At 35.8% G+C, this 14,962-nt stretch overlaps 1 protein-coding gene across 1 annotated transcript in view; it reads right to left on the minus strand.

Moving 5' to 3' along the window:
- Nucleotides 1-14,962, minus strand: part of CPNE8 (copine 8) — a 76,978-nt gene that overhangs the window by 4,255 nt on the left and 57,761 nt on the right. The window contains exons 14-19 of the mRNA XM_026046386.1: nt 11,804-11,850; nt 10,832-11,013; nt 8,512-8,639; nt 5,729-5,831; nt 3,100-3,157; nt 586-659 (exon numbers count right to left, since the gene is read on the minus strand). Coding sequence (XP_025902171.1) covers nt 586-659; nt 3,100-3,157; nt 5,729-5,831; nt 8,512-8,639; nt 10,832-11,013; nt 11,804-11,850 — 592 coding nt within the window. The remainder of the gene's footprint in view (nt 1-585; nt 660-3,099; nt 3,158-5,728; nt 5,832-8,511; nt 8,640-10,831; nt 11,014-11,803; nt 11,851-14,962) is intronic.

The raw sequence follows: 14,962 nt of genomic DNA on the forward strand, positions 1-14,962 counted from the left end.
GAAATTAAGGTACACAGAGTACCTTACCTATTCTTTCTTATTAAAGAAAGTAATTTAGGAATCTAATAAAAATGCAGGCAAGAAAGAACTTTATTCTGCCACCTAAACCAGTATTTTCTGCCATCTGAGGCACCTAAGATATGAGAGATCTATGTGGCAGCCAGGACATAAAATCTAGGAGAGACTCATGACAGTTACAGGCAAAATACAAAACAAAACAAAAACTCTAGGCATCTCAAATATACTTTGTAGAAATCAAGTATTWCTACAAAAGTTGTGGTTTGCAGGAAGTATAAGGACATCGAAGAACACAATAAAAGGCAGCTAACTCTTTAGTCAAGGCTATATAATCCCAAGTTTTCAAATCAGTGTATATTCAGTTAAGGATCATTTCCTAATGAACGTGAATGCAATAATATGTCCTATGTGAATATATATGAATTTTGCAAAAATATTCCAAACTTGTTATGTACATCTCAAGATAAAGTTTATTGATGCTATGGAAAAATGAAAAGCAGGAATATGGCTAGAAAAAGAATTAAACAGGATCAGTAAAATGTAATTAGAATAATTTTTCTCTCCTACCTGCACAATGTCTCTTTCTGCAAATTTTCCCCTTGAAGAAATTCTGACTACATCACCATCCAGTTCTTCCATAGCTTAAAAAGAAAGGAACAAAACAAATGAGTTCATCTATGAATTCATCTATCCAATGAAACCATTAATGAAAAAAAAAAATTAGTCCATTTACACTTCCAAGCAACAAACCCAACAACTGCCAATTTAAGGTAACTCTTCAGAGAATTTGCTCTTCGAAATGCAGCCTGCATAGTAGGAATAAAATTCAAAGCTAAACCAGTATTCACAGGAGTATCCCATAGGCTTCRTATGTTCTTACTGTTCTGTAAGCAACCACCTGTGACCAGTGTCACAGAGAAGATGCTGGGGAAATTAGACCTTCGACAAGAACCGTTATGGTCATCCTCACATCTTTAGGTAATGCTGTGCCAAAAGCATCTGCCCCTGTCTGAGCTCCAGACTCTCATGAACCTCTCTGATAGCTCTCGGGGGAGATYATAGAATCATTGAATCATAGAATGCCGAAGGTTGGAAGGGACCTCAGAGGTCATCGAGTCCAACCCCCCTGCTCACGCAGGGTCACCTAGAGCAYGTGGCACAGGGCTGCATCCAAGCGGGTTTTAAAGATCTCCAAAGAAGGAGACTCCACAACCTCTCTGGGCAAACTGTTCCAGTGCTTTGTCACCCTCACAGTGAAGAAATGCTTCCTTAAGTTCCTGTGGAACTTCCGATGCTTCAGTTTGAAGCCATTTCCTCTAGTCCTATCACTGTCCACCACTGAAAAGAGGCCAGCCCCCCTCCTCCTCACTGCCTCCCTTGAGGTATTTATACACGCTGATCAGGTCCCCCCTCAGCCTCCTCTTCTCCAGGCTGAACAGRCCCAGCTCTCTCAGCCTTTGCTCATAGGGCAGATGTTCCAGGCCTCTGATCATCCTGGTAGCCCTGCGCTGGACTCTCTCCAGCAGCTCCACATCMCTCTTGTACTGGGGAGCCCASAACTGGACGCAGTACTCCAGATGTGGCCTCACCAGGGCTGTGTATAGGGGGACGATCACCTCCCTCGACCTGCTGGAGATGCTCCTCTTAATGCACCCCAGGATCCCATTGGCCTTCTTGGCCACCAGGGCACACTGCTGCCTCATGGTCAACTTGTCGTCCACCATGACACCCAGGTCCCTCTCTGCGGGCTGCTCTCCAGCAGGTCCACGCCTAATCTGTACTGGTGTCCAGAGATCCAGTGGGTGTTGGTACTATGATGGAAGGGGCTTAGTCTCAAGGCCAGAGGGCCTGCACACTCTCCCCACACTCACTTTCTTCAGAGTCTACAACAGATATAGATTCTGCTGCTTTTGCTAGAAGGAACTTCTGCACATATAACAAGTAATCTCTGCACTTGGTCTTTGTGGGATTACACGCAAATAGGGAAAATGGGATGAGGTGTGAGAGGAAAATAAGTAATGTAGGACTGAAGTTTGAACTGTTGCAGGGCGCGGCTGGGAATAAAGTTTGCAAGTTTCCTTCTCGTGCTCCTGTGAAGAAAAAGCTTTCCTCTTACTGCCTGTGCCACACAACCATCTAAAGTGCAAATGTCCAGCTGGAGAATGTCATCAAAAAGAAGAGTAAGATATTTTAAATTATCATTTATATACTGCTTGCAAACAGCATAAGAAAGTCAATCCCAGTAAATTTTTCTTGTTTTCATACTCAGAGAATATCTGTGTAAGAACTAAAATGAAYAGTCATTAGTGACTATTTACATTATATATCTAGGATAACAAATATATTAGAAAAGGCCTATCTTCTAATCAGTACTAAAATGAAAAAAAAAAAAAAAAGGAAGTAACTTTTTGAGGAATAGATATACAGGAATGTCTAGGTTTTATGGAAGATGGCACTATGCAAGTTAGTCCAAATAACGGAAGCAACTCAGTCACCGCTGTAGAGAGGCTGGAGTTCAGGAACATCATCTGTTCCATGTGCCAATAATCTTGGTGATTCCATTCCTGCTGTATYGTCTTCCCAAGACTGCCAACACAACAAAGCTTGTTCTTGTTATAAACTGAAACCTACATTAACTCAGATGACTTCCTCAAATTTATTTATTTTTCTCAGTATTTTGTTAGAGCAATAAGAACGGCAAATCATTATTTCCAGTCAAATGACACTATAAGACAGCTAAATATCCATACTGAAGAAATTCAGCATTACCTGAATACACTTACTTTGCCTTTTTTCCCCACTCATCTTCTGGAGCTCTGTAAATAACGAGGCCCCATATGGTTCTGTGATTTGAACAAAGAGCCTGAGGGGCTAAACAGCCCCAAATGGTAGCTTGTAATCATACTCAATTAGCAACCAATCCAGCTGGAAATGCCAACTATGTTTATTGCTTGGTCCATATTATGTTCTTTTAAAGAACATATTTAGTTGAAAAGCTACGTATTACCAAAATATAAACAAATATAAAGCACTCCAGAAAAATGAAACAAAACGCAAACTTACTGGCACCAAAACACTTACCATCAAACTCTGCAGGCCCTACCCCCACTATGATTATTGACATCGGAAGCTTTGAAGCCTTTAGAAGAAGAAGAAAAAGAGACTGATAAACTACCAAATTTCTGCCAATATATGAGATCTGAACAAATCTGAACAAAACAATCAGACAATCTGAACAAAAAACATGCAGAAATTATTAGATTTTAAAGAAAAATTTTATTTTTTCTTCTTAGAAAGGTAAGCATAAATTGCCTGCTAAATGAAATAAACTATTTTGGATGAAGACAGTAAAGCAGATGATTATTTTTGATTTATTATTGTTTATAAGGGCTTTGACTTATATAGGATCATAATTAAATACAACAAAATATATTAGGATTTAGTATTAAGATGATAACTATGATAAAAATTTATTCTACAAACTTCCATAAAGCATCAACAATTGTAAGTATATACATACCTAGGACAAGTAAGTTTCTTACTGTTTTACACTTAGACTTTTATTGGTACTTTATCTTTCTCATTTAATGAAACAATGGCAGAGATATCTCCCTTTCTCTTAGTAAATCTCTGTAAAGACCATAAATTTACAAATGCAGTATCATAAATATTGTAGATTCCCTTGCTCTGATAGCAGCAAAAGACATCTGCTGGTCTGGAGAAATCATCTGGAACTGGCTCTTTTGAGGAGGATAACTTAAAAAAAATCAACAAGGTGTCAAGATTGACAAACATTCCTTATTAAGGCATTCTGCAGTCACTTAACTGCAGTCTACAGTCATTTTAAATAGCAGTATTTATTGGTCAAAGTTTTTCCTAAATTAAACTCTGCTTCACCRAAGTCTGAAGTGTGGTGTTTTTAAAATATATTTTTCTATTTTCTGTTTAGAATGTAAAAAGTGTTGTTATCTGAAAGATATTCACTTCTTACATATAGCACAATTTACATCATAATTTCTTATTCTTGATCTATCATATCCCGAAGAATTATAGTTCATTAAGATAAACATACTACTTCAAGCACTGAAAATATCAAATTCTGCAACTCACTATTTAATGATCTATATCACTCTAAAATATACATCATGTGGTAAATGTACTCTACAATCACTGCAAATTCATTATGAAGTCTCACTACATAGTAAACCTTCCAATTAAGATTTTATAGCCAGGCAGCAAAAAAAATAAGTCCCATTTGGCTAAATATTAAGGGCTAACTAAAGATACTAGTTGTTGTTGTTGCTGTTGTTGTTGTTGTTGTTACCATCATCATCAGTTATTAAATACAGCATAACTCTGAATTAAAAATTTAGTTATAAAATATTATGGCACATTATGTAAGTCAAATGATAGTGAGTAGAAAATATATCCAGACATGAAGGCCTTACGTAAAACAAAACTGAACACAACTCCCTGTTTTTCAGATCATTTTGTCTGATAGTAAAGAAAAGGTTCTTCTGAGAGGTGCTATGTGATCCAACATACATGAATACACATATATATAGGGATATTGTAAAGCAGAAGAGTTAAACTTTTGCCTATGAAGTTAGTGTTGGCATTTCTTGAATAAGAGTATAAGCTTTAAACAGGTTGATTAAACATAATGTATCTGACACACATGCTGTAATGAGAAGGATACATGAAATCACAATTAGTCTGAAAAAATAAAATATACTCTTCCTGAGATACATGCACATCAGGTTGTGTTTACCATCATTTCTCTTTTCAATTATTTTTCATATTATTCATTAATGAAAAATATGCTCTTGAACATAGAAGCTATGTTCCAAGCATCTAGGCTGAACTGGAGGATGAACTTCCAAGCAAAAAGATAAAGTTTCTTTTAAAAGTCAGGAACATTTTTATGTGAAAGCCACAAACTGCGAGGGGATTCTATTGCTAGGGAAGGTAATGGAAACAGGACTTCAAAATCAGCCTCTTTGTTTTATCTCATTTATTTTGACATGCAACGTAACTATTTTTATGTAGGCTTTTCATTCACCACCTCACTACTGAACAGACTTTTTTTAGTCTGAAATTATTGGTAAGCATCTTTTCAAACTTTGGCTAGAAGGTGAGTAGAACTTGCTCACAAAGTAAAATATGATCTATAAGCACAGTACTTTTGAAGAGAAAAATACTGAAGCTAATAGAGAAACAGAGAAACAATTTAGAATTTTTAAATGCCATAGGGATATCTAAAAGGAAATTTTTYCAAAAATGCCTTTTGGGAACAAAGTTCTGGGCAGTTCTTGAAAAGAAGAGGGAAAAAAAAAGTTGCCAAGTTGCCTGCAATAACTACAAATATAAACTCAAATATAAACTCAACTCACGCTGAAAAACAGCATGGTGTGTTGTGCATGATGGTGAAAGAAGAAGAGCAGGAGGAGGCAAGAAGCAGATGAGGGAAATCATGTGAAAATGAATATTGGAGATAAAAGTACCATTTCTTTCTGAATACTATGTAATTACGTTAACTGAGATTTACATTTTAGTTTCTTTTCACCTTTATGCACAAAAAATATTGTTGTTTCAAAAGAAGGCTAAATTATGGAGACAGTTTTCTGCCTGAAATGATGGTTTATGGCCTGAAATATTCATACCTAGGAACAAAATTCTTTTGAATTTCAACATTTTAAGCAAAACTTACATTCACTATAGATTCTTTTGTCTGAGCCATATCTGAAATAACTCCATCTGTAATAATGAGAAGAACAAAATACTGGGAGCCATCTTTTACTGAAGAAGCATATCTAAAAAGAAAAAAAGAACATTATAATAGAAAAAAAGCCTTTTTGTATTAAGAAAAGAAGCCTTCATACAAAGGAACTAATATTAGAAGTTGCAATTTTAAAAATCTATCCCCAAGGACTGTTAAAAATAATGAGGCATGATTTAGTGGATCTTTGAAAGTAATTACATTCATAATTAAGATGGACACTGTGCTTTTAACTGAGAATATTAGAAAAAAAAAAGAGAAATGAACAGCATATTGATAATCTGCACATGTGGAATCAATGAATAAGGGGACCTGTATCAACAGCAAGAGGAGCAGGGTCCTTAACAGAAGCCTAAGTCCTCAGAGTATTCATGTTATTGAGCAGTTATCACCGCTGCACAACACAACACAATTTTGTATGAAAGAAATGTATTAGTACTGAATAGTTGCTTTTATGGCACAAGTAAAATTTATCTGAAGTTATCACTCTGCATAAATATCTCACTAAGGTGTACTTTGATTGCAAAGAAAGATTACTTACTGTTAACCACRTTTTGAGTTTTATATTTCATGTGCATATTCATAAAATGGTTGAACATAAACCCTACCACTTAGGCTTAGACAACCATCTCTTTGCACCACCCAAAGATATGCTGTAAACACTCCAGCCTCCTCAGGCTCAGTGCAAGAATAAAAGACAAACATGTCCACAGTCCCACCTCAACCAAAGAAGCCCCGTCCCCACAAAAAGCTCTTAAATGAGCAGTTTTTGAAGATTTAGAAGGTCCTGGAAAGTAACTAATCTGCATCATCCCCAGGGAGCTCTATGCTTAGCATAGATATATAGCACAGGTATAGTAAAACCTACAACTTTGTTTACTTCCAGGGTCAAAGTACCCTATTTATTGTGAGCAAACAACCATTTTGCTTGGAGCAGGTTATAATGAGTTAATCATCCAGACATGCTGCTTCATTTAAGAGCAGCCAGAATGGTTGCTACTATCATAAAAGGGGTCAAGTAGCAGTGATTATGAGTAGCATAAGTAGCAGTGAGCACAGAGAGAAGAGAGGAAAAAAAGGAAGAGGTCTCCAAATGGATCCTATGGAATATACAGCCAAGTGTAGTGCATGACTCTCACAGAATTCASTATCTTACTGGTCCTTGAACTTGAAAGGTCTGGGACATTGAACACGGCATTTTCTAATGCTGATTGCATTTGCTTACAATATTCTGAGGTCTGATACTACACAGTGCATTTGTGAGCATTTAAACACAACATTTGCAAGAGTTCTGAGGAACGTGTGTGAAATGATCACAGAAAGCCATCACACTCCTCCCTTCTCCTTCCCAAGATACAGCTGGGTAGCTAAGGATGTCAATGAATCTCCTTAATATCTATCTGTATGCTAGTGCTGGCAGTAGGGACTGATATATTAATACCTGGATTAACAAGACCTACTGGAATACATTTCCTCTGCCATGTACAGACATTTTTTTTGTTATTCCACAGTGTTTATAATCTTTTCATTGATGACTGCAGTGACAGGGGATGACAGGATGAGAGCGTAAAACAAAAATTTGCTATTAATTCTGGGTATTAATATTTTCTACGTGCCTAGTCTGAAAAAATGGAAGAGAAATCTCATTATTTCGAAATCTCCAGAGAATGAAACTGCCTGAAGTCTTTTGGAGAAAAGATCTGACATGAGGAGATAACAGAAGATACTAGGGTTGAATCTGGTGTATCTCAGATATTTCACTACCTAGGGGAAGCATAAATATGCATTGCTTGCCTAAGGAGTTTCTGAAGATTTCTAAAACTGTAGCCATGTGGTGGTATCTGACAGTTTCCAGACATGTCATGAGTGGAATGATCTTAAGCAGGAGGTAAGTGAGAAGAAGTTTCTTTGTGACTGAAGGAAGATGGGAAGAGTATGAGCAGGTTGGATCGGAGGCGTACGTACCATCCTTTCTACACTCCTACAAGAGTGTAGAAAGTCTRCAAGAGACCTGAGCAGAAATGGTGTCATCAAGAGCTGGACCAGTACATGGACTGTATGTTGTAGAAACCCTCAGGATGATATTCAGCTTTACCACTTCTGACGATTTTTTTTTTTATTATCAGAAGGAGTTTCCAAATTTGGAACAACTTGATATTTAGGCAAATTTCAGCAGAAATACAGGTCTTAAGGACTGGTAGATTTCCTCACTGGAAAAAGGACACCGCCAGGAAATTGCAAGCATCTGCAGCCAAAGACAGTCCCAGAAAATCTTGATGAGGTGCTCGACATTCTGAGATTACAGCCACCATGCAGGTCTAAAACAATGCACTTTTATTTTTTTCCCCTGATTTATGCCTCTTTCATGAAAAAAAAAAAAGTCCTGATCACTGCACCTCCCAGGATAGAAAGGCTACATGGCAGGCGGATCTCTYAGAACTTTCTTTCATTGTGATTTTTCTTAAGAGTTTAATATAGGGTAAAGCTTAAGTAACTGGGTATAGTTTAAACACTCACGGTMTTCAAATCTACCTAGAGGCATAAATTAATCTCATTAGAATGCATGTACAACACAACTGTAAACACCTTTTAAAATATTTTAGCTTCATATAACTGTTAAGCCTTTTCTGTGCAGATTTATACTAAGTCAATAGTTGCACTAAGACACTAAGAAGTTAAGCTCATTTCTGCGTAGTAACTGCTGTTCTRCTTACCTTGCAACATGATTAATTACAGGGGCAAAGTTTGTTGGTCCATAAAGCTGCACAGATTTTAGACTCCTGTAATATGCCTCCATCACACCATCAATTCCATGGCAGTATGGATTTTGAGGATTTCCATTCTAGTGAGAATAAGAGAGATAATTACTCATTAAAAATAATAGGGCACAAAAATGATATAAATTACTGAGTGCTACACAGCAGATGCTTCTAAATGGTAAATAACCAAGCATTTTAGGGCCTATTTTGGCTGTTTACTATAAATGCACAATATAATTGTCATGGCTCATTCCAGGTTTTAATTGTCTGGTGGTTTTAKCAGCTTAAGGTTATATACAGTCTGAATCATTGGAACAAATTCTTAAACATAAATACCATCTTAGGTGTAATTAAATCATTTTTCCTGTATGCAACAGTAACAGGGATTTAARATATAAAAGATATGGTTGATGTAAATGTGGAACCAAGTTTAGGGTCACAGAATTGGTTCAAGGATTTCTAATTTTYAGAGAGTGAAAAAATGGCAGCCAGGTCTTGAAGTTCATACAATATTTGATCATAAGGGATTAAAAAAAAAAAAAGAATTGAAATGGTGCTTAGCCTTCACCAATGCAGAGGCTACTCTGTCCCAGATGCAGAAGTTCAGTTTGCCCTGTTGAATGTTATTCAAGCAATTTCTTTGGTCTGGATCCCTTTGTGTAACAGTCCTGCTCCATAAAGTCTATCATTTGCACTCCTCAGTTTGTTGCCATCTGTAAACTTGAGAAGGGTGAATACTTCCTCCTCCTCCTCTGAGGAAGATATTAACAGAACAAGTCTCAGGATATGTCCTCTGCACACTCCACCTACAATCAGCCTCTGGGTAGCATTAAACATTTAACCASTGCCATCTGAGCCTGACAATACAAGCCTTTTCTTCAGCCATAGAGTAGTGTACCCATCTAGAGCGTAACTTTCTATCTTGGGTACAAGAATACTGTGTTTAAAGTACTACTAAAGTCACAAGCAGATGATATTCACTGCTTTTCTATCACTCACATGTCTAGATATTTCACCAAAGAAGGCAATAAGGTTAGTCAGTCATCATTTCCCCWTGGCATATTTATGCAGGCTGTTCCAAATCACCTTATTCTCCTTCTGGTACCAATAGCTTAATGTGCCAGTATCTCATTTTGAGACACAATATAGATCCTTGCTAATCTGGGAAAGCAATGTTAAAAAATAGCCCTGAAAATCCTACTGAGCATTAAATAGAAAACAAAAATATATGGTTAGATACGGATGAAGGTTTGAGGAAAAAAGTTTGCTTTCTCCTCTGCAAAACTACCCTTAACTTCTCATGAATTAATTAACTTTAGAAACAGTTTTAAAAATCTAAAAGTAACCAGGAACAATTTGCTGTTTTAAGTCTTAGGGTTGTTGTATGTATTWCAAATTTCTAACTTGCTAGACAGTAGTCCAAAGAAGATCTGTRATTACAATTTATTTCTGCAATTATGTCTATTAGAATTATTACCCACACAGAAAACTTAAGTTAGGATGTGGCACTCCTTTCTAAAATAGGTCAATTGCTAAAAATACACATCTAGGCTGATTAGTCCATTCTGCCATGCTACCTGRCATGCTGATACCTAAATAAAACGCATGTGATGTACCTATACTTGCTGTAATCCTAAGAACTTCATCCAGCTCTGAGAAGAACAAAAGAGTTAGAATATGCAAGTAGATAAACATCCATATTAATGTCAGGCATCAGTTATAATCAATCTGCTAATCTTTCTAGGAAAACTAGTTAGATTTTAATTTTACAGTTTAACTGCCACAGGAACAGATATGATCTCCCCTACCTCATCTTATACTCTACTTAGTTACTATCTCTAAAAGTCTCTAAAATAACAGTATTAAAAAAAAGGTATCTCTAAAAATGAGAGAAAGCAATAACAAAAATAAATTATTATTGTGAAATACAGATACATAGTTTCAATCTGAAGACTTTCGAGTATGTGTTTCTCATGCTACTATACTTTAGGTTAAAGACTTTTAGATTTTTGGTCTAAAGAATCTTCTCTATTCTGGTTTTCTATCACTAACTTTAGTATGGAAAAAAAAAATGTTGGCATAGTTTTTTGGACCTAAGAATTAGCATATTCTCTGCTCTTTGACTGCCCATTARTTACTTAAGACTGCAATTTTAATTTCTGTTTTTTTTTTCTTAGCAAAAGAAATTCAAACAATGTTGAATTAAGATGACTGTGAAGATTGTTTTAAAAAAGCAAGAAAATTGCAGGAAAAGAAATTGAATGTGTTCACTTACCAATGCAAATTCATGTGATACTCTTCCATCTGGAGGCAGTCTAGCCCCAAAGCCAAGAGCTGGGAACATTTTATCACTGTCATAGTCCTGTATGATTTCCCCTACTGCTTTCAGTGCCATGCCATAAGCATTCAGCTGGTAGGGATTCATGTAGTGGAGTGACGTGGGTTGTGAAGGGTTTCCTGGTAAAACAAGAACCAGATCTATTTCAAATTTCTCTCTTAAARATGAGAGAAACCTAAGAAAGCAGAAAATGACTTAAAACAAACAAACAAACTTTGGAAAAAGAAACATACTTCCTCGTTCAGAAATGTCAATAAATCAGATAAAATGCAATGTTATGAATAAATTTTTAATGGGTTAACAGTAGCAGTTGTAAGCCTTTTCATCAAGAAAAATTGTGATTAGGCTTATAAATTTATGTTATTTTTATATCATGATAAACACTTTGAGACAAAATTTACATAAGAAATAGGACATTTTGAAAATAAATACAGAAGGTTATCCAAATACTTCTCTGTTTCACCCCACTTCAGCCCCACTCCACCCAAAAGTCCCTTCCTTTGTCCTTCTCAATGGAGTCTTTCRATTTAGTCAATTTTCTTCCAACAATAATAATAAATCAGAAAACACATAAATATTTGCAAAATGTTCCTTTACTTATTCTAGTTTTTCAGCTTATTCTTAAAAGCTTAAATCTTAGTTATTTAAGAAAAAGCTTATTCCAGCCTTTTCAATTCTGTCTATTGCATTTGTCCTTATCCGGACACAAACCTTTTTCTACTCTGTTACTGCTCAGCAAAAAGGAATCCTGATTCCAGATGGTGCCAACCATACAGACAATTAATAGTACATTCTAATTAAGCAGAATACTGATAGAGATACACACACTCACGAACATATGTAATGAAAAAAGTGCTTTAAAGCTGAACACAGCAGAAAAATATGCAAGGAACTCATTCAAATTCTTACCATTTGATGCTGTGAAATCAATAGCTACTGTGAAATTGATTTGGGTTCTGTAGAAAAAGCAAATAGAAATTTTATTAATAGCTTTACTGTTATTTGAAAAAATAAACAAGAGAGATAATATACGGCTTGCGGGCAAAGTACAGTCCATTGACTTTCTAATACAGGAAATACAAATTTGAAATGCTYTCCTATAAGATTCCAGCCAAGATCACACAACACTATATTAAGATATTGAAAACAGTTATTTTTCTGTCAATCTTTTTGGCCTTATTTATGAAAAATCGAGGCTCAACAATAAGGTTAATTTGATCTAGACACATTATAAATTAATTTTCAGCAGCAATACTGATTTTTCCTTAGACATATTTTAGTGATCATCATAGAAATCTGGCTAGGCAAGCAAGSTTTTGCTAATCTGGGCCTTTTTWWAAAAAAAAAARARAAAAAAAAAAAGACCTTTGCTACTTGTGCTTTTACTTAGAATAGCGCTGAAGCCCTGCTATGCATACAATCYTTGGACAGGAGATCGTATTTTTTGGCAAGGAATTACATTAATGTGAACACAGGCAATATTCTATAAGTGAGAATATTGAGGTAAATGTTGGAAGGCAGAAATAGAATGGCAAAACAGGAATATAAAGATCGGAATTTTCTGCAGTTGCTAAATAAAGCCACAATTCTGCTAGCACAACAGTTATTGTCCAAAAAAAACCCAACTCAAACCGAAAACATTAATAGRCTTCTACAATCGATTAAATTTAGTTCTGTTGAGAAGTTTCCTTCAGGACAAAATACTGACCTCCTGGAGATATCTCTTATCTTTTTAGCAGGAAAAAAAGAGACTATAATATTTTTGAGGAGGGACTTCTGAGTCCTTTACATTCTCCTTCAAATTCTTGCCTGTTAGTATAAACAGGTATGAATAAATTGACCAAACTAGCAAAGAGTATAGATCTCTGAGAGGAAATTACAGAACAGAWTTAATTCACGTTGATTTAGTTAAAATCATCAATCTGGGACCTGGTCTTGCAGTAGGGGATTTACTCCTCAGAAACTGAAATTCCTAGAGAAAACTACTATTTAATTTCATAAAAACTGAAGATGAAAAAAAACACAGAAGAAAATATATGGTATCATTATATCAAATTGTTCCAGGACAATGAAGAACAGCTAAATCAGGTCTGCGTGAATTCTGCCTCCAAAAAGTGTCGAAAAGCAGTCCCTTTAGTATCAGGAAAAGTCATCACACAGTTCTAAGGAATACCATCAGTCTGGAAAAGACCCAAAAAGATTGTGGTCTCAATATTGACTAGAATGAATAGGGAAGGTCCTGCAGCCCTGAAAGTTTCAGAGACCTAAGCTTTATGAAACGCGTCTTCTGCTAAGCTTAACCTAATGTCACCAAAAAGATCTTTCCATGGTATGGCAAGTCAGATTTTGTTTGACCCGTACTTGAATGTCAGGCCCAGGGGCCATAAAATCCCTCTGTGCTAGCAATTAGTTGCAAGGAATAACGAGCTTTAGAAGTGCATGCCAACCGGTTTCCAACCAACAACACTACAGTATGTAGCAAAGACCTCAGATAGGAACAAGTTAGGGGGAAAAAAACCCCACACAAATAAACAAAAGCTCATACACTACCATAAATTTCTAGATTTATGCCTTACTGGCAGTCTAGGCAAAATTGCTGGGGAGCTGTAATCTCCTCACACATATTTTAAGTGCTTTGGGGTGATACAATGGTTTAAGAGTACAACCAGACTCTTACAAGCAGCACGCAGTAGGTACATCAAGTACAGAAATTCTTCACCTGCCTGGGCTGATGAATCTGTCACTGATGAAGAACCCAAAACATGTCCTTTACAACAGCAACACTTAACAGCAATGGCAACACTTATTTGAAAACTCATTTCCTGAACGTGCGGTTCTAACCCAACTAGTAAGAGAAAACAGTTTAAAAAATCCTGAAGGCAAGGCAGAAAAAAAAGAGAAAAAACAGTAGAAAAAAAATTTAAAAGGGCTAACAAAACGAACAAAAAAAAAAATCCAACTAACTTGCCATGGCAAAAAGAACAATCTCAGTCTTCAGGTTATTAAAGACGGTGACCAACAGCATCAATTTCAGAAACATTCCTCAAAGAGAAAACTGCTATTTCTACAAACGCAATCCATCTGGTAAACTAGAAAAAATTCTTCTCTCATTTAGAATCCAACGTAATCTGGCTTTTGTTCAAGCCAATGAGGGCATACGTTATTGCAGATACATGGTATTATGGTATATATGGTATCTATGGTACATGGTCTCATGGTATTTTGCATATACCAAAACCATGGTAAAAATAAAACTGACAGATGTCTGCATCTCTAGAAATGATACTTCTATCTGTATATACCCACAATATTGCTATAGAAAACATATAAGTAYTTGACCAATTACTAATTTCAACAATTTATACATGACCAAATATAGACAGAATTCAGTTTCTTAAGCATTATGTACCTCGTGTTATTTAGCCCCCCCCTCCCCCATGTACCTACTGCAACATGAAAGCTTTAGGGAGTTTAAAATGGCATTAAATGTCTATGTTGAGGCAACTAATACAACTGTCACTTTGTATTAGGGATTCATGATCACAGAAAATGACATTTATGTCTTACAGAAGATCAAGAATGCTAAAACAAACTCTGTCAAGACAATATTTCATTCCAATCACCCCATGTTTTCAATTATTATTATGCTTTATATCTATAAGATAGCTGAAATATGTCTGAATATGATCTCACACAAAAGAAAGGCCCCAGTTACATAAAGTACTGATGTTCTCTGGGGGGAAAGGAACGACAAATTGCAATAACACACAAAAAGAAAGGTCAGTTCTCATAGTTAATATCATTGAAATGTAATTGAATCTTCTTTGAACACAAAACTAATTGTGGAAAACTAAAACAAATAATTTAATTCCAAATAAGAATTACTGCGGAGAAGATTTTCAAAAGCGGCCATACCACTGTAAACCCACGTGTTTTGCTCTAAAGCTTTTTAAGAATAGGCATTAACACCTCAACTAATCCACTGAAAAAATTAATTGGCCATAACTAAATAATTAATCTGGGAAAGCTTATTTTAGAAGTTGTGTATTGTGTAAACATCAGATACAA

This window comes from Nothoprocta perdicaria, unplaced genomic scaffold (assembly GCF_003342845.1).
Source record: "Nothoprocta perdicaria isolate Ctin4 unplaced genomic scaffold, notPer1 scaffold_44, whole genome shotgun sequence".
Taxonomy (NCBI): Eukaryota; Metazoa; Chordata; class Aves; order Tinamiformes; family Tinamidae; genus Nothoprocta; species Nothoprocta perdicaria.